Below are 23,600 nucleotides of genomic sequence, written 5' to 3' on the forward strand. Positions count from 1 at the left end.
AAAAAAAAGAAAAAAAAAATTTGGGACTGAGAATGTAGCTCAGTAGTCGAGCACATGTCTGGCATGCAGGTGGCTCTGGGTTTGAATCTCAGACAGACAGACACACACACACACACACACATGCTCTCTCTCATACACACACACACACACACACACACTCTCACACACACTCTCAATTCCCATAAGGATTGGGAGAAGGGAAGCAGACAGCAACAGTAAACTTTTGGAAGCTAGAAAGTGTCATTGAGTGGTAAAAGATTTAGCAGTTCCAAGGAAATGAATCCTGATCCAACAGGTAGGAAAGCTGAGAATCAACCTGAAAATACATTGTAGAATCTCTGAAAGTGGGGATTGATGGTATCAGCTAACCTTGAATCAGGGTTAGAGGAGGAGCTAGGTTGAGGAGGACTGGCTGAAAGCCATGTTCAGATGCAGTCAGATTCCTAGGTCTTTTTTATTTATTTATTTATTTATTTTGTTTTTAGAGAGAGAGAATTATTTATTTATTTAAGTTTTCGGCGGACACAACATCTTTGTATGTGGTGCTGAGGATTGAACCTGGGCCTCACGCATGCCAGGCGAGCGCGCTACCGCTTGAGCCACATCCCCAGCCCCTTTAATTTATTTTAAAATTTAACTATATACATATACACACATTTTAGTTGTCGATGGACCTTTATTTTATTCATTTATTTATATGCCATGCTGAGAATGGAACCCAGTGTCTCACCCATATTAGGCAAGCGCTGTACAACCTCAGTCCAGATTCCCAGATCTTTTGTTCCTCACTTGCAAAAGACTACAGGTTTTCTCTATGAAGACTGTAGGAAATTGTCAAGAAACTGTCTCCGAAGTGAAGGATGTGTTTCTAACCCAAAAGTTCTCAGCACAGTAGTAAAAATTGACTCAGAACAAAGTACATTATCCTGAAATTTCAGAACCCTGAAGCAAAGAGAAAATCCAGAAGCTTCTAGGGAGAAAAATCAGGTCTTGCCCAGAGAATACAAAGTCAGAAGCTGGACACAGTGGCACACTCCTGTAATCCCAGCAATATGGGAGGCTGAGGCAGGAGGATCGCAAGCTTGAGGGCAGCCTCAGCAACTTGGTGAGACCTTGTCTCAAAATGAAAAAGCAGTAGATGTAGCTCAATGGTAAGGTGCCGCTGGGTTCAATCCCCAGCACACACACACACACACACACACAAAAAGACAAAAACAAAACAAGAATGACATTGGACTTCACAACCACAACTTGAGAGTTAGAACTCAATGGAAAAATGTCTTCTGTTTTCTGAAGAAAAATGAGTGCAACCTAGAATTCTGAGTCTAGACAAACTTTGGTCACCTATGAGGCTAGAACAGTTTCAGACTTGCAAGAACTCCTCAGAATGGAGGATGTTTATTCTTCACCTGGACAGTAATAAGAAAAGAGTACATTTTCAAGGTGATAAACTGGACTTCAACTGTAGAGGGTCACCTACCAGATTGTGGAAGGACAGAAAATCAAAAGACATTCCTTCAGGAGAATAAAATTTGCTGAAATTCCTGATCTGTTTAAATGTATCAAATTGAAACAACTGAAAGTTTTGAATTATTAGTAAGAATAGATAAAGCAAACCGAAGTGAGGTGAGGTGGTTATTAACTCCAGAAAAATCAAAATGCTGGCAGGATAAGAAACAGTTATTTTACCTAGTGTGTAGTAGGCCCAGAGTTCAATCCCCAGCGCTGCAAAAGACGAAACAGTTAATGACATGGAAGTTGAATACCTATATATAATGCAAACACTGACCTCTTAGGTAGTCCCTATGACAACACTGGGAACTTACACTGGGGAAGTGTAGAGAGCGTGTGGTGGGGTCCGAGGAGGAAGGTAGGAAAACAGTGAAACTGAAAAATCAAGAAGAATCAGCATGAGCAACATTGCCTCCATATTTAGAGGTATGGACTGAGGGTAAAGACTGGTTTAGGTTAAAACCATCATTTATATAGAAGTTTGGACATCAGTTTGTTCATTGCCAAGAGAATTAAAACAGGGATTTAAGCAGAAAAAGAAAAAAATGCAGCCTCATTTTATTTCTCTGGCCCCGTTGAGTTATACTACTAATGAGAGCTGCCTGTGAAATATCCTCAAAAATACCACGATGGCCCTTATGTGTTACCGAGTCCATCTCTACTGCTCGCTCATGAATCCACAACCTGCCCACTTTGTGGCTTGTAGAATACTGCTCAGAAGTAGATTTTCTTGGGCTTTCAGAAATATATGCACACTGGCCACCTCCCTGGGTCTTATGCTTATGTCCCTAGCAGGGGACTATAGCTGTGTTAACTCAGATGGCTGTTGAAAGCTAAAGACTTGGCATCAGTTTATGCACTTATTTGGTTTCAGGCTTAGTTTCAAAAATGCAGATGCTGTGACTCTGGGCTGCACTCTGAGCAATGACTTCCCCTCTTGGAGGTGGTTCCTTCATCACTAATGAGATGGGGCTACTGATGCTATTCTTGCAATTTTGTTAGTGTTAGTAACCAGTTTGGGCTCAAGATGAGTAAGTGCTGTGTTTCTTTTTTTTAGTTTATTTTTTAGTTATAGGTGAACACCATATCTTTATTTTCATGTGATGCTGAGGATCGAACCCAGTGCCTCACACATGCTAGGCGAGCACTCTACCTGTGGGCCACAACCCCAGCCCAAGTGCTGTATTTCTTTAACTCATTAATTGCCACAGCAGTCATATGAAATAGGTGCTATAATCTGTCCCGGATAGATGAAGAAACTGAAGATCAGGAGGTGACATTATTTGACTTGAGTTTCTACAGCTAATTAGGGGCAGAACTGGGCTCCAACCTTTTAATCTTTTACCTTTAGCTAGTGTACTTGTGCTCAGCTAGACTGGCCAGGATACTGACATTCCCCTGTGGGATGATAAAGTGGGATAATGTAAAAGGAACATACTGGGCACATAGGCCTTCTCTAGGTTTTGGGTAGTTCTGAAAAGATATTTCTGTCGACAGGTTTTTGCCCTTTGCCTTCCTATTTTGGCCCAAGTCTAAAATGTGCATCTCAACTGGGCCATGATTTTGTTCCCCAGGAGTCATTTGACAACATTGGGAGATTTTGATTTTCAAAACTGCTTGGGGGAAGGGCTGGGGATATAGATCAGTTGGTAGAGTATTTGCCTCAAATGTATGAAGCCCTAGGTTCAAACCCCAGCACCACCACAAAGACAAAGACTGCTTGGGGAGGAGAATGACTGCTGGTGGGTAGAGACCAGGAATGCTAGTAAAATCTTATAAGGGGTAAAGGCAACACACTCCCACAAAGAATTATCCAGCCTCAGTGCCAGTTGTGCACAGTTCCAGCACATACACACTCGTGTGCACATACACATTCGTTGTTCTGTAGTCTACCTGGTGAAACTGTTTTTGTGGGCTTGGTCTTCACAGGTTTCCGAGACACTAAAGCGTTTTGCGGGGAAGGTAACAACAGCCAGTGTGAAGGAACGGAGAGAAATCCTGGGTGAACTAGGAAAGTGTGTTGCTGGAAAAGGTATTTATTTACCATCTTATTGCCTGTATACTATTCCATTTAAAAATAATTTCTTCTTAGAGCTGTGATCTTCTTTTTCTTGCTCTGCACAACTTCTGCCTTCACTTTGTTTGTTATAATGTGCGTTGAAACAGTTGAAACATTTGGGTTAGTGGAGATTTTTTTCATTCAGGTGTCAAAGCTTTTTATAGTTTTTATACATTTCAATTGGAAATGTTTCTAGAAGATACCAACAATCCTTCTTTCTTTTTGTTTTTGGTACTGGGGATTCAACCCAGGGGTGTTTTATTGCTGCTCTATATCCTCAGCCCTTTATTTTTCTATTTTGACATAGGGTCTTGCTAAGTTACTCAGGGGTTTACTGAATTGCTGAGGCTGGCTTTGAACTTGTGATTCTCCTCCCTCAGCTTCCTGAGAAGCTGGGATTACAGGTTTGCACTGCTCTACCTGGCTCAACAGTCTTTCTTTAGAATATGGGTACAAAAGCATTCTTGTGACTTGGAGCACAGTTTTTCTCAATGTGTGTTCATGCAAGTCAGCAAGATGGTAGCAGATGATTGAGCAGTAAAGAATTCCTGTAAATTTGGGAGATGTTTTCTTATACTCATCTGGGACATTTACAACAAACTGTTTTTGAAAAGAACACTTAATAGTGTTCTTTTCTTTCTTTCTTTTTTTTAAGTACTGGGGATTGACCCCATGGGTGCTCTATTACTAAGCTATATCCCCACTCCTTTTTGGTTTTTATTGAGACAGGGTCTTGCTGAGCTGTTGAGGTCAGTCTTGAACTTGAGAGCCTCCTGCCCCTAACTTCCTGAATTGCTGGGATTATAGGTGGATGCCACTGCACTCATTTTTTTTTTTTTTTTCAATTCTGAGGTTTGAACTCAGGACCTTGTAGAAACTTTGCAAGCACTTGAGTATTGAATTACATTCCTAGCCCTATTAAGTGTTTTTTTAATACAGTATTTTCATTGAACCTCTTTTTTGCTGAAAACTTACTTTCCCAGGGCCTGGGGAGCATGTGATGGGAAACGCCAGGCACATCTAGTTGTCCTCATCGTGCCTACTAACTGACATGACCTATGGGGCTGTGTAAGATCATTTTGCCTTCATTTAATAAGTCCTCATTGGTTTTTTAAATTTCGTCTTGATGTGTTTGTTTTATTGTACAGCATTGGTTGTCACAATGTGGTTCCTAGACTGTTAGCATCAGCATTGCCTCAGAACTTGTTTCAGAGATTCTCAGCTCCACCAGCAACTCAGAAACAATTCAGAAAGCCCTGGGGTGGGTCCTGAGCTCTCTAGGAGATTCCTGATTTGTTCAAGTTTGAGCTATGGCTGTGTGTCATAGCTTTTGTCAGCTCCTACTCACATTGGTGAAGAGCCTACTTCCCACCACTCTTCACCCCTGTTGATTTTTTTTTTAAGTTGTCAATGGACCTTTATTTTATTTATTTATATGCGGTGCTGAGAATCTAACCCGGTGCTTCACACATGCTAGGCAAGCACTCTGCCATGAGCCACCCCCAGCCCACCCCATCTTCTTTTGATGCTTCTCAACTGCTGTTGTCTGAGCAACATACCCAAGCTTGTTAAAGTGGTGTATAAATGGAGTAAATTGCTGTGTGTGAGCTTCTGAGAACTTTGCCTGTGTATTAATCTTTAGTGTATGAGTTTACAGCCTCCTCAGAGGTTTTTTTCTCAACATGGTTCTAGTTATTAAAGACAGGTTGTGATGTTATCACTGTATGTGTGTGCGGAGCCATAATGGTTGACTCCCCCTGTGAAATGACTGCTGAACACTACATTCTCCACTTTGTCCCAGTTGTTGGGGTGAAGATATGGTGCTGAGGCTAGAACCCGGGTCCTGCCCATGCTAGGCGAGCGCTCTACCGCTGAGCCACAAACCAGCCCCTACTTAGGACCTTTTGAGGGTAGTTTTACTCTTCTGTCACCCTGAAATTCTACAGTTCAGGGTGAGCTGTGTTTATGAAGTGCTTAGACTTTGATGTATAAGTTGATTGTGGAAAGTTAACCAACTCCTTCATGAAATCATTAATTCTCGGTATTCTAATTTTTGAGTCCAAGGAAAGGCTGTAGTATAGTGAGTCTTGCCTCCATTTGTTATGGTAACAGATAATCAAGTAATTCAACCAAAGATGGGATAAGATATTTCCAGCCAGGGTGAGGGGTTGAGGACTTTGTCAGAGCTGGCTAATCCTGGGGGCCATTGGTGCATATCTCCCAGCCTGAGCCTGAGCCTGAGCCTGAGCCTGAACCTGAGGCCTCTGAGGCTGCTCTGCTCTCCCCACTCTTGTCTCCATAGATCTGAATGGAAGACTCACTGAGGCAGTGTTTCCTGTGACTGAATTTTTTTCTAGTTCAATAATCAGTGATGAGAGGTTCAGCTGTGTTCTAGCCATGCCTTTGCCACATACAGGTAGTGTGACCTGCCCTCGTCACTTTACCTCTCTAAGCCTATCTCTCGTCTTTGAACCTGAGATGGCAGTAGTACCTGTCTCAGGGTTGGTATGAGGAGTAAAAACACACCTGATGCTGTTTGACGCATCGCCTGGCTGTGGTTTGCTTGCAGGGTATATTAGCTGTTGTTCTTGCCATTCTTTTAGCCACCACCTGTTTCTGGCCCTATTTACTCTCACTCTTTTTCCTTTAATTACTGACGTAGTCCTAAGTCAGACTGACAACACAGTATTAAGAGCTCTGGGAACTTGGTCCTTGTACCTCATTCATTTCTCTTTCCTCATTTGGGTGCCTGGAATGCAGGCACCCTGTGAGCCCTTCATGGATCTCTTGCTCTTGGGGGCTTCCCATCTTTGTCTGCGGTCTCTGGTCTGGCCTTCAGCACTTGTTACATGCTGGCTTTCTAACATTCCTGAGCACTCTTGGTGGACCAAACTGCTTGATTCCCTCTGGCTGGCCTTCTTGGATTCCTGTTGCTCATTTTCTTCACCTTAAAGAGGGCTTATTAATAATAGAGCCCTCTTTGTGGGAATTAAATCAGTTCACAAGTGTGAAGCGCTTAGAGCAGCACTGAATGAGTGCTGGGGGACAGCGGGCCTTCCTTTCAGTGCCCTGCATATCTGCTCATGTTACTAATAGCACTGAGCATGTGCTGCCTTCTCTTTGCACGTCTCTATTGACTACTTACAGGCCATCCCTAGGTCCTTTAGACTTTCAGAAACCACTCCAGTTAAGGTCTCTTTCCTTTTCTAGTCCTGGTACTTCAATGCTTTCTTTCTTTCTTTTTTTCTTTAGGTACAGGGGATTGAATCCAGGGGCACTCTACCACTGAGCTACATCTCCAGCCCTTTTTTGAGACGGGGTCTCCCTAAATTGCTGAGCCTGGCCTCAAACTCGGGATCTTCCTGACTTAGTGTCCCTAGTAGCTGGGATTACAGAATTGTGCTATTGACTTTTCTTTTCTTTGAGACAGGGTCTTGCTGAATTGTTCAGGTTGGCCTCTAACTTGTGGTCCTTGTGCCTCAGCTCCTCAGGTAGCTGGGACTGTAGGTTCACACCACCATGCCTGGATTGTACTGTGTTTTGAACTGTTTATTAGGATGTACATAAAGAAAGATACAAGCAGCTTGCTGAATCATTACACACTAACATGTCGTGTTACCAGTATCCAGAACAAGAAGCAGAATAGTCCAGAACTCCCAGACCTCTGCTCCATGGAGAGCATAGAGTATTTATTTATTTATTTTTAGGTTTAAATGGATACAATGTCTTTATTTTATATTTATGTGGCGCTGAGGATCGAACCCAGTGCCTCATGCATGCTAGGCGAGCGCTTTACCACTAAGCCACAATCCCAGCCCCAGCATGGAGTATTTTGAAACCACTTGTGCTTCCTTTGTTTCATTCATTTAGCAAATGTCTCCCTAAAGCTTTTCTGTACCAGGCATTTTCCTAGGGTTTTTTTTGTTTTTTTCCTCCTGAGGATTTTATCCCACATGTGGGGAGTGTCAGCGTCCAGTGGCCAAGACCCTGGCTGGCAGAATGCTTGGCTTAAGCAAATGCTCACTTTGTCTTTTATTGATCCATTTTTGTGTGATCTTGGGTTTCAGATCTGCCAGAGGGAGCAGTGAAAGGGCTCTGCAAGTTGTTCTGCTTGACTCTGCATCGATACAGGTGAATCCCAACCAGAGGCTCAGTGCCTGGAGCACTTGATACAGAGAGATGGTATGGGGTAGTGGTTAGACCTGGGTCCATATCTAGCTGCTGGGCAAGTTCTTAACCTCTCTGTGCCTCAGTCTCTTCATCTACAGACTGGGAATGATGCTGTTGTCTAACTCATATAGGTGGTGGTAGTATAAAGGCATGGAACCATGCCTGCCTCGTCCTAAGTGCTCAGTGTGTGTATGCCATCCTTCATCATGCATGCAAAAGCACTTGGCCTGGTTGGAAGCCCTAATATGTGTTCCATAAATGTAGGTGCTGCCCTTATACTCTTTTTTTTTTTTTTTTAAAGAGAGAGAGAGAGAAAATTTTAATATTTATTTTTTAGTTTTCGGCGGACACAACATCTTTGTTTGTATGTGGTGCTGAGGATCGAACTCGGCCACATCGCCAGCCCATTTTTTTTTTTAAAGAGAAACTTTTTAAAAAATATTTATTTTTTAGTTGTAGTTGGATACAATATCTTTATTTATTTATATGTGGTGCTGAGGATTGAACTCAGGGCCTCACATGTGCTAGGCAAGTGATTTATCACTCAGCCAAAATCCCAGCCCTGCCCTTATACTCTTTTTTTTAAAATATTTTTTCAGTTGTAGTTGGACACAATATCTTTATTTATTTTTATGTGGTGCTAAGGATCGAACCCAGCGCCTCACACATGCGAGGCAGGTGCTCTACCACTGTGCTACGGCCCCAGCCCCTGCCCTTATACTCTTAATGGTTTATTTGCCCTTGTCAGCTACTTTTAAAACTCTGGGAGGAGGTGGATTTCTCTAGTTATTTCCTAATCCTGTCGTCTGTGTCCTCTAGAATGTAGTGTGATTGTGTTTTTTCTGAGAAAGGCCAGTGCATGGTTTAAGCAGTCCTGTCCCTGCCTAAGTCCACACACTCACCTTTCCCCTTCATTCTTTCCCTTAGAGATGCAGCCTCCCGCAGGGCCCTGCAGGCAGCCATCCAGCAGTTGGCTGAGGCCCAGCCAGAGGCCACTGCCAAGAACCTCCTGCACTCTCTGCAGTCTTCAGGCATTGGCTCCAAAGCAGGTGTTCCCAGGTAAGCAGTAAAGATTGTGGCTTGGTGGGTCCTGCTCAGGTAGGCTAGGCTAGTGCAGATGAACCTCACTGGCACACCTTGTTCTTAGCTCTTTGCTCTTTGAATGGCCCTGGAGTCTGCTTGGAGTCAGCCTCTGGTGGAGGGAGGAGTGAGGATGGGCAGCTCAGTGGAGAATCACACTTTCCTGAGAAGCAGGGCTGGAAACTGGTGGAAGCAAGGCACTGGACAGGGCAAGCCATCCTTTTGTTTTTATGATCGTAAGTGCCAAGAAATGGAACTTTGGCGAATAAGACTTGACTCCTGTCCTTAGTTGTCATAGGTGATTTACAGGGAGTAGGTTTCTGCCCCCTTTGGTCAAGAGAGGGTCCTATGTACCAGGCAGGGCTGTGGGGGTGAATATTTGTTCTCTGTACTCACCCTCTCTTCCCCTCTCCTCTACAGTAAGAGCAGCGGCTCAGCCGCCTTGCTGGCTCTGACCTGGACCTGCCTTCTAGTGCGCATTGTCTTTCCCTCAAAAGCAAAGCGGCAAGGAGACATCTGGAATAAACTGGTAGGTTCCCAGGTCATTGGAGAAGTGAGGGTCAGCTTTCTGGATGGAGTTAGGGGTATTTTAGTACCTCCGATGTGGCAAGTGCTCTTCCAGGTACCTGTGACAAGGAACTTGACCTACCCTGAGGCATGTGACTTTTGAAGTTGGGCACAAGTGCCAACATAATCATATTCATCAATTCACAATATGGTTTTGAGCTTCTCTTTGAGGCACAGGAGATACAGTGATGCACAAGAAGACCATGGTCCCTGCCTTCATGGCATGTATGGAAGGCTTGACAAGCTGGAGTGGGAAAGATAGCCAAAAAGCAAGCAAACCATAAACCATAGCAGTGTAAATAATTTTTTTTTTCTTGATAATTATCCTTTTTCTTGTATTTGGATCTCAATGTTGAACTGGCTAGTGGAATAGAATTCTTGCCTTGCCTTTTGGTCCCTAAATTTTCTCCTCCCTTTCACATTCCCTACTTTTTGTTCCCACATGTCTACTTACTAGAGATGGCCTAATAGGCTAGGTGGGGAGTTTCTTTTGAATGAGTAGATATGCTTAGTATAGGTCAAGAGAAATGATTTATGGTTTAATGAAAAAGAATATGAGGATCTTGGTATGGATCTGCTTTTTAGCCATGAGATTTGGCCAAATCACTTAATTTTCTGAGCCTGTTTCCTCATCTGCAAAAAGGGAAAAAGTACCACTCACCCTCACATCTCTAAGAGTCATTATTGCTGGGTATGGTGGCATATTCCTGTAATCCTTGCAACTGAGGAGACTGAGGCAGGAGGATTGCAAGTTTGAGACTAGCATGGACAACTTAGTGAGTCCCTGTCTCAAAATAAAAAGGGCTGGGGATGTATTTCAGTGATAGAACACTTACTTAGCAAGTGTGAGGGCCTGGGTTCAATCCCTAGCACTGCAAAAAGAAAAGGAGTTATTAAGAGAGGCTCAGTTAGGGCTGGGGACGTGGCTCAAGTGGTAGCGCGCTTGCCTGGCATGTGTGCGGCCCAGGTTCAATCCTCAGCACCACATACAAACAAAGATGTTGTGTCTGCTGAAAACTAAAAAATAAATATTAAAATTCTCTCTCTCTCAAAAAAAAAAAAAAAAAGAAAGAGAGGCTCAGTTAACACATGTGAAATGGCCATAGAAACTGTAGAGTACTTATCAGGTGACTGTAAATGACAAGTGCTGTTAGAAAGCCAGAAGCACCTCTCCATGAAGCAGGCAGCAAGTTAAATGGATAGATGGCTACATCCCTGGGAGCTTATGTAGTACCACACCTCTGGGGGCAGCCATGAGTAGCCTTCAGCAATTAATTAATGATGGATTAAAACTCTGAAATCTCCCAGGTAGTATATGTGCTGTAATTGGTGTGAGCTGGGACTCTCTTGAACCCCTTTAGATGGAGCATTTCTTTGTTACCAAAAGAGTTTCTTATAAGATGGTTCATCCTGGGTAAGCTCATGGCTTACCTTCAGTGAATTTTTATAACTGGTATCTGAGGTAAGTCACCCAGCTTGTGGGTCAGCCCTGGAGTGTTGTGGTATGGGAGGAACGCATCAGGTTTTTTGTGGCTGCTTGGTTTTTCTGTGTCTAGAATCTGGATTCTCCTTTGCTGGTTGGGTTTCATTCAGTTGCTCAAGCATAGGTCTAGGGCCTGTCATATGCTGGTGCTGTTCTCAAAGTGGGGGCTCATGTGTCAACAAGAAGGCAGAGAAGCACCTTGCTTCCATGGAGCTTATACTTTTTTTTTTTTTTTAAACACATTTTTAGTTATAGATGGACAAAATGCCTTTATTTTTTTTTGTTTATTTTTTTATGTGGCACTGAGGATTGAACCTACTGCCTTACATGTGCCAGGCAAGCGCTCTACCACTGAGCCACAACCCCAGCTCCAGAGCTTACACTCTTGTGGGGAAGGTAGACAATACATAAGTACACAAGTAAACCATAGAACATAGGAGTGCTGAGAGAAGCAGGGTGAGGGAATAGAATGGTTGCAGGTGGCAGGAGGGCTTCTCTAAGGAGGTGTCATTTGAGCAGGGACCTGAGGGATACGAGAGGATAAGCCATACCCAGATCAAGGGTTAGAACATTCCAGGAGAGAGAACAGCAGTATAGTTCTGAATGTGATATCAGCAAACTTAAAAAATTTTTGTATTACCAAAAAAAAAGTTCAAAATCCAGCAGGTATAGAAGGTTATATTGGTTGCCCTCCAACCTCTGTGCCTAGCTACCTTGGTTCCTTCCCTTAATAATTTTTTGAATACAGGTATGTTCTCTTTACATGTTTTAAAAATTTTTTTTGTAGTTGTTGTTGGTCCTGTATTTTTTATTCATTCATTTACATGCTGAGAATCGAACTCAGTGCCTCAGGCATGCTAGGCAAGCGCACTACCCCTGAGCTAAGGCCCCAGCCCCCAAATATTCTTTTAAACAAAATGATAGCACACAGTGGGGCTGGGGATGTGGCTCAAGTGGTAGCGCACTCGCCTGGCATGCGTGAGGCGCTGGGTTCGATCCTCAGCACCACATAAAAATAAAATAAAGATGTTGTGTCCACCGAAAACTAAAAAATAAATATTAAAAAATATTAAAAAAAATAATAGCACACGGTACACACTTTTCTTCTTTCACGTTTTTTAGTCTTAGATTTTGTCCCAGAACAGCATATAGTTTGTAATTACATAATATATATACCTAGTTCTCTGTTGATACAATGCTACAGTGAATAACTTGTATGTGTGTCATTTTGTAAATGGGCAAGTGAAATTCAGCAGCTTTGATTTCACAAGCATATCCATTTTCTCAGGGTGGCAAATCGCCCTTGCTCCCCAGTAACTTTGGGTATCTTATGAAGCATAAAGTCTCTGAGGTTTTTTAGTTGGGTTCCTCTGTGTGCCTTCTGGGTTGGATAATGAGCTCTGTGTTGTCTAGAATTAACTATTTTGAGCTTTACTTTCATATTCATAGTGTGTAGCGTGGTGCCTGCTGTTTGGTCATTGCACAGCAGGCATTTATGGACTTAATGAAAGAAAGTCAGGGCAGATAAGGAGTATATGAGACAGGACCCTTGTTTTTCTCCTGCATGGCACCTGTCTCACTGAAATTATGTATTCACTTGTGTCTATATTTGTTTAATATCTTTTTCTTCCTCAGTTCTATCTTGTTCCCTGTATGTCTTGTTCCCTTTTGTCTGAGTCAGAGTAGGCACTTAAAATATTTATTAAATAAATGCTAGCATAATTAAAGGGCCTAGAGGGGGAGAATCAGGATGGAGTTGAATGGAAGAGGCCAGGATCTAAGGACCTGAGGAAGGTCTCTGGCAGACGGTGAGGGTCACAGGACCTCCACTTCCTTATCACATCCTGACCCATGTGTTTCCCTGTCTTGGCAGGTGGAGGTACAGTGCCTTCTCCTGCTGGAGGTGCTGGGTGGCTCCCACAAGCATGCCGTGAATGGTGCTGTGAAGAAGCTCACTAAGCTGTGGAAAGAGGTGGTAGGGCTGGCAGGAGGTGGCTGTCAATCCTTTTTCCATGTCCTTGCTGCCATTTGAGACATCTGACTTCTGCTTTCTTGTTCAGAACCCCGGGCTGGTGGAACAGTACTTGTCAGCCATTCTTAGCCTAGAACCCAACCAGAACTATGCTGGCATGCTGGGTCTGCTGGTACAGTTCTGCACAAGCCACAAGGAAATGGATGTGGTCAATCGGCACAAGGTAAGTGCCAGGCACAGTGACAGTGGGTATTGTTTTGCTTTTGTGGCCTGAGCTGTTGGTCTCATCTCACATTGTTGGTTTTCTCACATGAGACCTTGGCCTTTTGCCATAATAACGAACTTCAGGGAATTGGAAAGTTTTCCCTGTAGTCTAGCTTGTGGTGAATCCTGGTGTAATTATTAGAATGGTAGTTTGCTTGTTCATGCAGGCATTTATTCACCTCCATTGAGCAGTGGCCATGTGCCAGAACTGCCAGGTGCTGGGGATGCAGCAGGGAGTAAGGGAGCTATGATTCCTGCAGAACTGAATCTGAAAAGGAATCTTACAGTAGGTGATGAGCATCTAGATAATCATAACTGTGATAAATACTACCAAGGAAAAGTGTGAGAAGCTGTGACACTTGCATTGGGGGATCCTGACTAGGCTGTGGGCCAGGGAACACATCTTGGGTGAAGGAACTTTGAGGGTGGAAGAAGAGTTAGTAGGTGAAGAGGTGAGGAAGAGCAGAGAAGTCAGCTGGTGGGGGGAGCATTGAGGCTGATGCGGTTGGAGTGGCAGGTGTGGGTGAGAGAGGTGCAAGGTACAGCCTCTTGGGAGCAGGCAGGGTCTTATAAGCTATGCCACCGTCTTTGGATTTTATCCCAGGAGCCATAGAGAACCTTGGAGGGCTTCTAAATGGATTGGAATGATCAGTGGGACCCTGTGCTTACCACTGAGATTTTGGGGTACTGATTTGTGTTTTTGGGGGCTCCTTCAAGAGGATCTACACTGTAGGCCAGACACTTTTAAAGGGCCAGGGTCCATCCAGATCTTTATGTCCTCTAGAGTGCCCTGCTGGATTTCTATGTGAAGAACATTCTGATGAGCAAAGTAAAGCCTCCGAAGTACCTGTTGGTGAGTGGGTGGTGTACCTTACTCGCCTGGACAAACCTCAAGTCCCATTTTAAATTCTAGGACACAGCTCTGCCCTTTATTCTATTCCTATTCCCATGAGGGCTGGGTGTCTTGACTCCTTTTTTTTTTTTTGTAGGATAACTGTGCCCCTCTGCTCCGGTACATGTCCCACTCAGAGTTTAAGGATCTGATTCTGCCCACCATCCAGAAGTCCTTACTCAGGAGTCCAGAAAATGTTATTGAAAGTAGGTTCCAGCTGAATAGGATGATGGGAGGGGCGAGTTGCTGCATCAGCTCTACTCCTGATGATTGGCAGCAGCAGGCATATGCAAGTTGGGAGTGGGAGATGTATTTATTCACTGTTACCTCTTTGGGACCTTGGGAGAGAGATCAGGGATCCTTTTCAGAATATGCTGAAAGTCATGGACTTTCTTGTTGAAAGAACACACAAAAACATATCCACTTAGAATGCTGCATATGATTTTAGTGATTTAGGTTCATTCAGGTTAAGAAACTCTTCTCCAGACAGTTTGGACTTAGTGTAAAGGTGTCACTTGAAACAATAAAGCGTGAGGGTTGAGTCTGTCCCTGACTCAATTGGTAACGTATTGTTAGAATGTTGGAGGGGTGATTTTTTTGCTAATTGGGATGGGATCGCATATAACTTTTCAGCAGAGCTTTGGTTCAAGGGTGTGACTAGTCTTTTATCCCTGTAGAGATGAAGGTGGTCATGTTTACATGTGGCTAGAGAGCAGACCTGGTGGCATTTGCTGGGGAGTAGGGCAAAACAGTTCTTGATCCTTGAGACTCACCTGACAATGGTTTCTCTCCCCTTAGCCATCTCCAGTCTGCTGGCATCAGTGACGCTTGACCTTAGCCAGTATGCCCTGGATATTGTGAAAGGCCTGGCTAGTGAGTATCCAGAACTCTGGCAGGCCCCTCAGTGTACCTTGGATTTTCGTTGTATTTGTTACATTTCTTGTTGAAAAGGGAGTAGGGGTCAGCTCAGGTTAGAATTAAGACTTCAGCTGGGCACGGTGGTGCATGCCTGTAATCCCAGCAGCTTGGGAGGCTGAGACAGGAGGATCACAAGTTCAAAGCCAGCCACAGCAAAAGCTAGGCACTAAACAACTCAGTGAGACCCTGTCTCAATAAAATACAAAATAGGGTTGGGGATGTGGCTCAGTAGTTGAGTGCTGCTGAGTTCAATCTCTAGTATCAAAAAACCAAAAAAGAAATAAGACTTTAGCCTCCTACATAAGCAGGGTTTCTTTCTTGAGGGCTCTAATGCGAACAGATAATGAGTGAAGAGCTGGGAGCCTAAGACTAACACACTAAAGTATGAATGTTCAGCTGTCTGCAGCCCTTGAGCAGTGACTCTGTGTGTCTAGATCAGCTGAAATCCAACAGTCCCCGCTTGATGGACGAAGCTGTGTTGGCACTGCGCAATCTGGCCCGCCAGTGCAGCGATTCCTCAGCCATGGAGGCCCTGACCAGGCACCTGTTTGCGATCCTTGGAGGTAAGCAGGCCTTCTTTGCCCTGGGAATGGCTGAGGTGTGAACCCAGCATTCCCTGGAACCCCAGATCTGGTGGGAACTTGGTTCTGAGTCTGCTTGTGACAGGACCATGTGGCCATGGGGACACTGAAGTGTGCATGTATGACGTGAGCAAAAGTACACTCAAGGAAGTGTAGATGGGTGATCTTAGTGTTTTTAAGTATATATTCTTCTGTAGGCATTGCAAAAAATAAAAAATAAAAAACCAACTAAAGGAGATATATCAAGTTATTAACAATGTCTTTGAGTAGTGGGAATGTGGGTAATTTAATAATTTTTTTTTCATATTTTTTTGCTTCTCAAATTATTTTCTAAGAACATACTATTTTTTTTAGTCTGAGGCTAGTAAATGTTATCTTAAACCCAGTTTTACACCAGAAAGGCTCCATTTGGAGTCTGTAATGTATCATATGTCACCTCATGACTGCACTGTTGCTGGGAAGTGTGGCTGATGTGAACTTAATCCTTTGCTTCTCTCCTCTCAGGCTCAGAGGGAAAGCTAACTGTTGTAGCCCAGAAGATCAGCGTCCTCTCAGGTATGGGATTTCTCTCCAGGCCCTAGAAATGTGGTGCAGTATTGGGTGAAGTCTAACATATCCTTTGAGCAAGCCAAATCCCTTTTTGGATCCTGACATCTCTGGCTGTCTTGACCAGGCCAGTTTGCCTCCCAAGACTCTGCAACCTGGCCAGAGGCTTGGCTGCTATAAAACTCAGCACTGTGAATTGAGGGAGGGTCAGTAATAGAGGAGAGGCATGGCTGCTGGGGAATCTGGTGGCAGTGGCAGGAAGACTTGCCTGATGTGGTTTCTGCAGTCAAGAGGGCTAAGCAGGGAATCTGCCTTTCAGGGATTGGAAGCGTCAGTCATCATGTGGTGTCTGGGCCTTTCGGTCAAGTCCTGAATGGGACCGTGGCTGAGCTGTTCATCCCATTCCTCCAGCAGGAAGGTAATTCTGTGCAGCATGGGGAGCATGAGGTCTGGACTCATCCTCAACTGTGGTTTTCCACAGTGGGAGCCTTCCATAACTACCTCCTGAAGGCACACCTCTTTCAGCTGGGAGTAGTCTGAAGTATCTTTGCTTCCTCCCCTTAGTATTCTGCTGGCTTGCTTTCTTGTGTGGCTTGCAGTGATTTGACATGGTTATAACATATCAGACTCTTGGGACTTTGTTTCTTTCTCTAGTTCATGAAGGTACTTTGGTTCATGCTGTATCTGTCCTGGCTCTCTGGTGTAACCGGTTCACTACGGAAGTACCCAAGAAGCTCACCGACTGGTTCAAGAAAGCTTTCAGCCTTAAAACTTCCACCTCTGCAGTGCGGCATGCCTACCTGCAGTGTATGTTGGCCTCCTTCCGAGGTAAGATGCTGCCTGTGGGCTAGAGTCCAAGCCTCCTGCATAGGGGTGACTGAGTCTTCAGGGTATTATCACTATCCTAGGCTTTCCCTGATGGTTCAGTTTGTTCTGTATCATTTCCTCCTGTGCCTTTGGACCTCTTGGTCATCTATAAATCCAGAATCAGAGCCCAATCTTCACAACTCCTGGCTCCTCCCCTTATCAGACTTTCAAGTCCAGAGGTTTATTCTGAGAGAACTCATATTCAGAACTTGTCATTTCAATGTCTGAGATCATAGAGAAAGATCATAAGACTGATTTAAAAGGTTCATCTTCACATAAACTTTACTCTGAATCTAGCTCACCCTTTAGTGATGTTATGGGCATCCATTCTGTCCTAAGCAGACCTAGGAGAAAGTTGTGTAGGAGTTTGATCCACAATCAATCTATCTAATGATGATTTGTGTCTCTGAGATAGGCTTGTATTTAAAAAAAATTTTTTTTTGTAGTTGTAGATGGACAGAATGCCTTTATTTTATTTGTTTGTTTTTATGTGGTGCTGAGGATCGAACCCAGTGCCTCACACATGCTAGGCAAGTGCTCTGCCTCTAAGCCACGGCCGCAGCCCAAGCTTGTATTTTTTAAATTATTTTTTTATCTTTTGTTATTAGGGGTGCTTTAGCACTGAACTACATCCTCAGCTCTTTTTATTTTTTATTTTGAGAAAGGGTATCACTAAGTTGTTGAGGCTGGCCTTGGACTTGTGATCCTCCTGCCTTAGCCTACATGCTGGGATTACAGGTGTGCACCACAGCACTCAACATAGGCTTGTGTTTCTTTTAAATTATGTTCATTTTAAATTTATAATGAGTTGTGTTTGAAGAAGTATCTAAGAGATTCTGGAACCTCCCTTAGAGAGAAGATACTTTTCTGTGTAAAATGTATCTGGACTGATGAACTTTGTATCCACACATCTCTTAATGATTAGGGAAAAAGAATGTGACAGAAGAGATTTTTGCATTAAGTTGAGAGCAGTAATCTTTTCCTGAAACACATCTCCAAGCTCATCATAAATCATCTCCTGTGGAGGTTTGTGAGGTTTATGCAAAGCCACAGATAATGCTGATTGAAGTCATAGATTCCTGTGGATGTCAATGTACAATTAGTACATTGTCAGCTAGCTTAGGGATATAATGGGCTCATATCTTTACATGTATAAAGTATATATTTAAATATCATTTTGCATTTTTGCTGTATTGATCAGCCTTGATTTTTAGATTGACTTGTTGATGGTAGAGACTGACTTGGTTTAACCTTGTCTCTTCAGCTTGAGTTAGTTCTGCAAGTAAACATAGGACTGGGGATGTAGCTTAGTGGTAGAGCACTTGACTAACATGTGCGAGATCCTGGGTTTGATCCTCATCCTGCAAATAAAAAAAAATATAAATCATTAGAATAATCATTTTTTGGATTCAAATGCATGATATTATAATGGTTTTACTATGACATGTTCTGATGTACTCAGCTAGTAATTATGAAAACATGAATTTAGCTATAGTTTGAATTGGCTTTTTCCTTTTTTTTTTTTTTTTTTAAAGAGAGAGTGGGAGGGGGAGAGAGAGAGAGAGAGAGAATTTTTTTAATATTTATTTTTTAGTTCTCGGCGGACACAATATCTTTGTTTGTATGTGGTGCTGAGGATCGAACCCAGGCCACATGCATGCCAGGCGAGCGCGCTACCGCTTGAGCCACATCCCCAGCCCCTGGCTTTTTCCTTTTTAAAAAATGGGTTTAATTTATAGATCAGCAGACTAATCTGGTTTTGGAATTTGGATCCAGGGGTCATCTGGTATAGGGAGAGCACCAGACAGAAACTGATAGATTTGAAGTTGGTGCTGGCTCTGTGTCAACTAGCTGTGTGACTTTGGGCAATTCACTTAATCTCTGTTCCAAATCCATCAGGTGAATGGCTGGATAGTTGGATTAATGAGGATCCTTCTATGTCTGAATTTGTGATTATAAAGTTTGAAATGAGCTCAGATTCTAATTCCAATTGTCTGTAATGTTGGATTTTGATGGGGTGGGTAGTACTGGTCCAGTTCTTTAGAGATATTTGACAAAATCCTTCCCCCACCCCCCCAGTACTGGGGATTGAACCCAGGGGTGCTTTACTGCTGAACTACATCTCTAGCCCTTTTTATATTTTATTTTTTGAGGTAATGCTGAGTTGCTAAAGCTGACCTCAAACTTGCAATCCTCCTGTATCAGCCTCCTGAGTCGCTGGGATTATAGGTGTGCACCACCGTACCCAGCTAGATACTTGACAAATTAATCGAAGGGTTTTAAGTCATTAGGCCTACACCTTGGTGTATAACTCCTTTCTCAAGTGATCTGGTCAGCTCTGGAGGTCAGGATGTTCCTTAAAGTGTATGTCCTCTCTCCATAGGTGACACGCTGTTGCAGGCCCTGGACTTGCTGCCCTTGCTCATCCAGACAGTGGAGAAGGCAGCCTCCCAGAGCACTCAGGTTCTGACAGTCACTGAAGGCGCTGCTGCAGCCTTATTACTCTCAAAGCTTTCGGTGGCTGACTCACAGGCTGGTAAGGGTCCAGAGATGTCCAGACTCTTTTAGTGTCCTTGGGATGAGTGCCTTGATGTTTAGGATCAGCTCATCAGTTGCAGGGCTGCTTGCCACCTGCAAGAGTGGGGATACAGCCAGGGGACTTTGTCACTGTTCTCCCTTGCTCTGGGACATGGATTTGTAGATAATGCCCAGAATGACCTGCTTAGTATTGGAACTTTTTTTTGTCTTACTTTCTTATATATTCATTGGGTAAAAAATTCAAAAAGTACAGAAGTGTATAATGTGAAAGTTTCTCCATATCCTTTTCTTCCAGCCACCGTTTCTCCCTTTGGACAACATTGCCAGTTTTATGTCCAGATACAGTCAATGTGTAATGAGACATGCTGGGTGACATACCATATACATCATATTATATCCTGAGCTTATCTTGTAAATAATTCCAAATCAGAAGGACAAAAAGATGCTCCTCATTCTTTTTTTTTTTTTTTTTTTTTGTGGCTACCTAGTTTTTCATGTCTGTTTTCTTCCCCCCCGCCCAGTACTGGGGATTGAACCCAGGGCCTCGTGCATGCTAGGCAGGTGCTTTTCCACTGAGCTATATCCCCAGCCTATGTTCCATGCTTTCTTTAGTCCACCTTTATATTTGATTTCTATCCCTTAATCAGCTTAAAGGAGGGAAGATTTATTTTGGCTTACAATTTTGGAGGTTTTAGTCCATGGTTGGTTGATCTGTTGCTTTTGCCTATGGTGAGACAATTATATTATGGCAGAGAGCAAAGCTTATGTGTAGAGCAAAGCTGCTCACCTCAAGGTAGCCAGGAAGCAAAGAAGGGATAGAGGAGATCCGGGGACCCAATATCTCCTTGAAGAGCATGCCCTCAGTTGCCTAACTTACTTCCACTATGAGGGATAGTGAAATCTCCTGAAGGTTCCGTCATCTCCCAGTAACACTCCAGATCCAAACTATAGCAACCTGTCATTCTGTATGTGCACATGCCTGAACTTGTTTCTGTGGTGAGAAATGGAATTCAGCTCTCTTGATATGTTATTGGGTGCCCACTGGGTGTATGCCAAGACCCTGGGCTACCTGGAGGATGCAAAGATGAACATGACCTCTCTTCTGCAAATTTTAGGGTGCTTATTACTGTATGGCAGGAGCAGGGAGATGCAAAAATACCTGTGTAGTTTAACACAATATGTGGCATTAGAGCAATTTTGAAGGAGAGATTGCTTTTAATTTAGGGGATGGGTGTTGGGAAATCCTTCAGAAAGAGGAAACATTTGAGCTAGAGCCCCAAGGGCCTGGAAAGATTTTATTCTCTCATGAGGGAATGTGTGAGTCCAAACAACCCCAGTCAAGGTTGGGCAGGGAAAGCCACAACGTGTGAACCTCAAGTATTCCAGCTTGGTGTCTGGGTAGGTGGAATTTCAGATGACAAGCAGCTTGCCCTGGCTTCTGTGGGCAGCAGAGAACCACTGAAGGCTTTCGTACAGGAAGCAGTGCCAGAAGGACTGAGGTTAGTCCTCAGAACAGGAGAGCAGTGAGCCTAGGAGTAATTCACCCCCGTTAGGTCCTTTACAGATCCTGCTCGGCAGCTTCAGAATGGAGGGGCCCAGTCCTGGGGAATATGGTGCACTGCATTATGGGGTGACTATTGGTTTCTTGCAGAGGCCAAACTGAACAGTTTTTGGCAGCTGGTTGTGGATGAGAAGAAGCAGATTTTCACTTCTGAGAAATTCCTGCTCATGGCTTCCGAGGATGGTGAGTTATTTGGAGGTCTCTCAGTGTGTCTTCAGAGTATCCTTCCCTGACCACTTGTTTGGCCAATCAGCTCTGCAGAAACCTAGACTAGAGCAATCAGATCTACAGTTTTGACTGTGGTTGGAATGAACTCATTCCTGTAGGGAGTGTCAGGCTCAGGAAGTGGGGGGACTTTGGTGAATTGTGGAGACATAGCAGTCAGTGATGCTTGTGGAGCTGGGATATTAGCTGTAATTATAGCTGATTGGGTAATTGGTGCTGTCTCGAGTTATGTTAAGAGCAGCTGAGAAGCTCTAGTGGAGTGTGGCAGGCTCTACTCCCCCACCAGGAGACACAGAAAGAAACTACTGGTTTCTATCCTGGCAGAAAAGGAACAGTTGAACTCTAAATGTATATGTAAAATTCTAGGTCGCCTTAAGAGGAGTCTGCCACTAATTAGTGATTTGAAAAATCTTTTGACTCACAAATCACAACATCCTATAAATGAGCTACAACTATTAGTCACTTCCCGGCTTTTTAAAAAAATTTAGTTAGCTTTTGATTTGATGGTGTATTCATATAATTCAAAAATAAAAGACAAAGAGGTCTACACTGAAAATCATACCCCTGCTTGGATCTTGGGCTACTCCCTTCTCCTGGCCATCAATCACCAGTGTTATCAGGTGCTTTTTTTTTTTTTTTTAATTCCCAAACATTTTTTTTTAGTTGTAGTTGGACACAATACATTTATTTTATTTTATTTATTTTTATGTGGTGCTGAGGATCGAACCCAGCGCCTGCATGTGCTAGGCGAGCGCTCTATGGCTGAGCCACAACCCCCAGCCCCATCAGGTGCTTTTGTGTCCTTGGTATTTTATAAATACACAAGTAAATAACTTTATATGCTAGTTCTCTATTGTCTTTTACACAAATGGTAGTCTGCCTGCTGTATACACTGTGTATCCTAGGCTTGGAAATGAGTTCATGTCCAATATATAATCAGCATTCTCGTTCTTTTTTAGAACTGCTTGGTAGGGCTTGGTAGAGTGCTTGCATGGGATGCACAGGGCCCTGGGTTTAATCCCCAGCACCCCAAACCAAATAAAACAAAACACAAAAACACCAAAACTGCATAGTAAATCAGTCAATCAATCTATCTATCTATCTATCTATCTATCTGTTTATTTATTTATTAGTACCAGGGATTGAACTGTGCGGGGAGGGTGGCGCTTGATCACCAAGTTACATCCCCAGACCTTTTTTATATTTTATTTAGAGACAGTCTTCACTAAGTTGTTTAGGACTTTGCTAAGTTGCTGAGGTTGGTTTTAAATTTGCAATCCTCTTGCCTCTGCCTTCTGAGCTGCTGGTATTACAGTCATGTGCCACTGCATTTGGCTAGTAATTTTTAATTACTGAAAAAAGTGTATATTTTTCCACATTCTAAAATGCATTTGTCTATAATAAGCAAAAAGAAAGAAATATAAATGAGCTACAATTTCACATCCAGTGATAATCACGTTTATATTTTGGTGTTAATTTTCCAGTTCTTTTTGAGTGCATATATGCATATGTGTGTACACATGCCTGTTTTAAAAACTGTTTCTTGTCTATTTCAGCCCTGTGTACTGTGTTGCATTTGACAGAGAGACTTTTCCTTGATCACGCACATAGACTCACCGGCAACAAAGTTCAGTATGTGAAGCTTGCTTATCTTGTCCCTTTGGCCAAACAAGGCAAACCCTGGCAGGAGTCTGAGAAGTGGGGTGTGTAAGAGGGCTGGCTGTAGAAAACCCTGCTCCCTAACCTCTCAGAACCATTTGCCTCTTTGCTTGCAGGCAGTACCACCGTGCCCTGGTGGCGGTACTCCTGAGCCGCACCTGGCATGTCCGCAGGCAGGCTCAGCAGACAGTTCGGAAGCTGCTGTCCTCTCTTGGGGGCTTTAAGCTGGCCTATGGACTCCTGGAGGAGCTGAAGGCTGTCCTTAGTTCTCATAAGGTGAGGACATCTGGACCCTGGAACTGGGCCACTTGAACCCACTCAGCCAACCCTGCTTATGCCCTGGGGTTTTGGCTGGGCGACTCCTGGGCTGTTGTCTCACTCAGATCCTGTGTGATGCTAGAACCTTCTATCCTGCCCCCAAGCTGTGGTAACATCTTTGAACTTCTTTTTCTTTTCAGAGTCTCTTCTTTCCCTTCCCATGTCTCCACCTATTGGGGATTAAACTCAAGGGTGCTCTACCTATGAGCTATATCCTTAGCCCTTTAAATTTATTTTTAGTTTTTATTTTGAGGCTGGGTCTTGCTCAGTTGCTAAGGCTGACCTCGAACTTGGCAGTCCTCCTGCATCAGCCTACCAAGTTGCTGGGATTAGAGGTGTGGGCCTCGTGCCTAGTCCATGCCTTTTTTTTTTTTTTTTTTTTTGTGAT

At 43.5% G+C, this 23,600-nt stretch overlaps 1 protein-coding gene across 3 annotated transcripts in view; it reads left to right on the top strand.

Annotated features, from left to right (window-relative positions):
* Positions 1 to 23,600, top strand: part of Gcn1 (GCN1 activator of EIF2AK4) — a 63,256-nt gene that overhangs the window by 2,097 nt on the left and 37,559 nt on the right. For 2 of the 3 annotated variants that reach the window (XM_048785704.1, XM_015505155.2), the window contains exons 2-18: positions 3,442 to 3,544; positions 7,639 to 7,702; positions 8,669 to 8,800; positions 9,242 to 9,350; positions 12,745 to 12,843; positions 12,932 to 13,066; positions 13,892 to 13,960; positions 14,097 to 14,205; positions 14,798 to 14,872; positions 15,352 to 15,480; positions 16,003 to 16,053; positions 16,364 to 16,462; positions 16,699 to 16,872; positions 19,295 to 19,447; positions 21,101 to 21,193; positions 22,792 to 22,867; positions 23,011 to 23,170. In XM_048785704.1, the coding sequence (XP_048641661.1) occupies positions 3,442 to 3,544; positions 7,639 to 7,702; positions 8,669 to 8,800; positions 9,242 to 9,350; positions 12,745 to 12,843; positions 12,932 to 13,066; positions 13,892 to 13,960; positions 14,097 to 14,205; positions 14,798 to 14,872; positions 15,352 to 15,480; positions 16,003 to 16,053; positions 16,364 to 16,462; positions 16,699 to 16,872; positions 19,295 to 19,447; positions 21,101 to 21,193; positions 22,792 to 22,867; positions 23,011 to 23,170 (1,830 nt within the window). The remainder of the gene's footprint in view (positions 1 to 3,441; positions 3,545 to 7,638; positions 7,703 to 8,668; positions 8,801 to 9,241; positions 9,351 to 12,744; positions 12,844 to 12,931; positions 13,067 to 13,891; positions 13,961 to 14,096; positions 14,206 to 14,797; positions 14,873 to 15,351; positions 15,481 to 16,002; positions 16,054 to 16,363; positions 16,463 to 16,698; positions 16,873 to 19,294; positions 19,448 to 21,100; positions 21,194 to 22,791; positions 22,868 to 23,010; positions 23,171 to 23,600) is intronic. The other variant, XM_048785705.1, reaches the window with a different exon arrangement.

The sequence above is a fragment of the Marmota marmota genome, unplaced genomic scaffold (assembly GCF_001458135.2).
Source record: "Marmota marmota marmota unplaced genomic scaffold, marMar, whole genome shotgun sequence".
NCBI classification, from domain to species: Eukaryota; Metazoa; Chordata; class Mammalia; order Rodentia; family Sciuridae; genus Marmota; species Marmota marmota.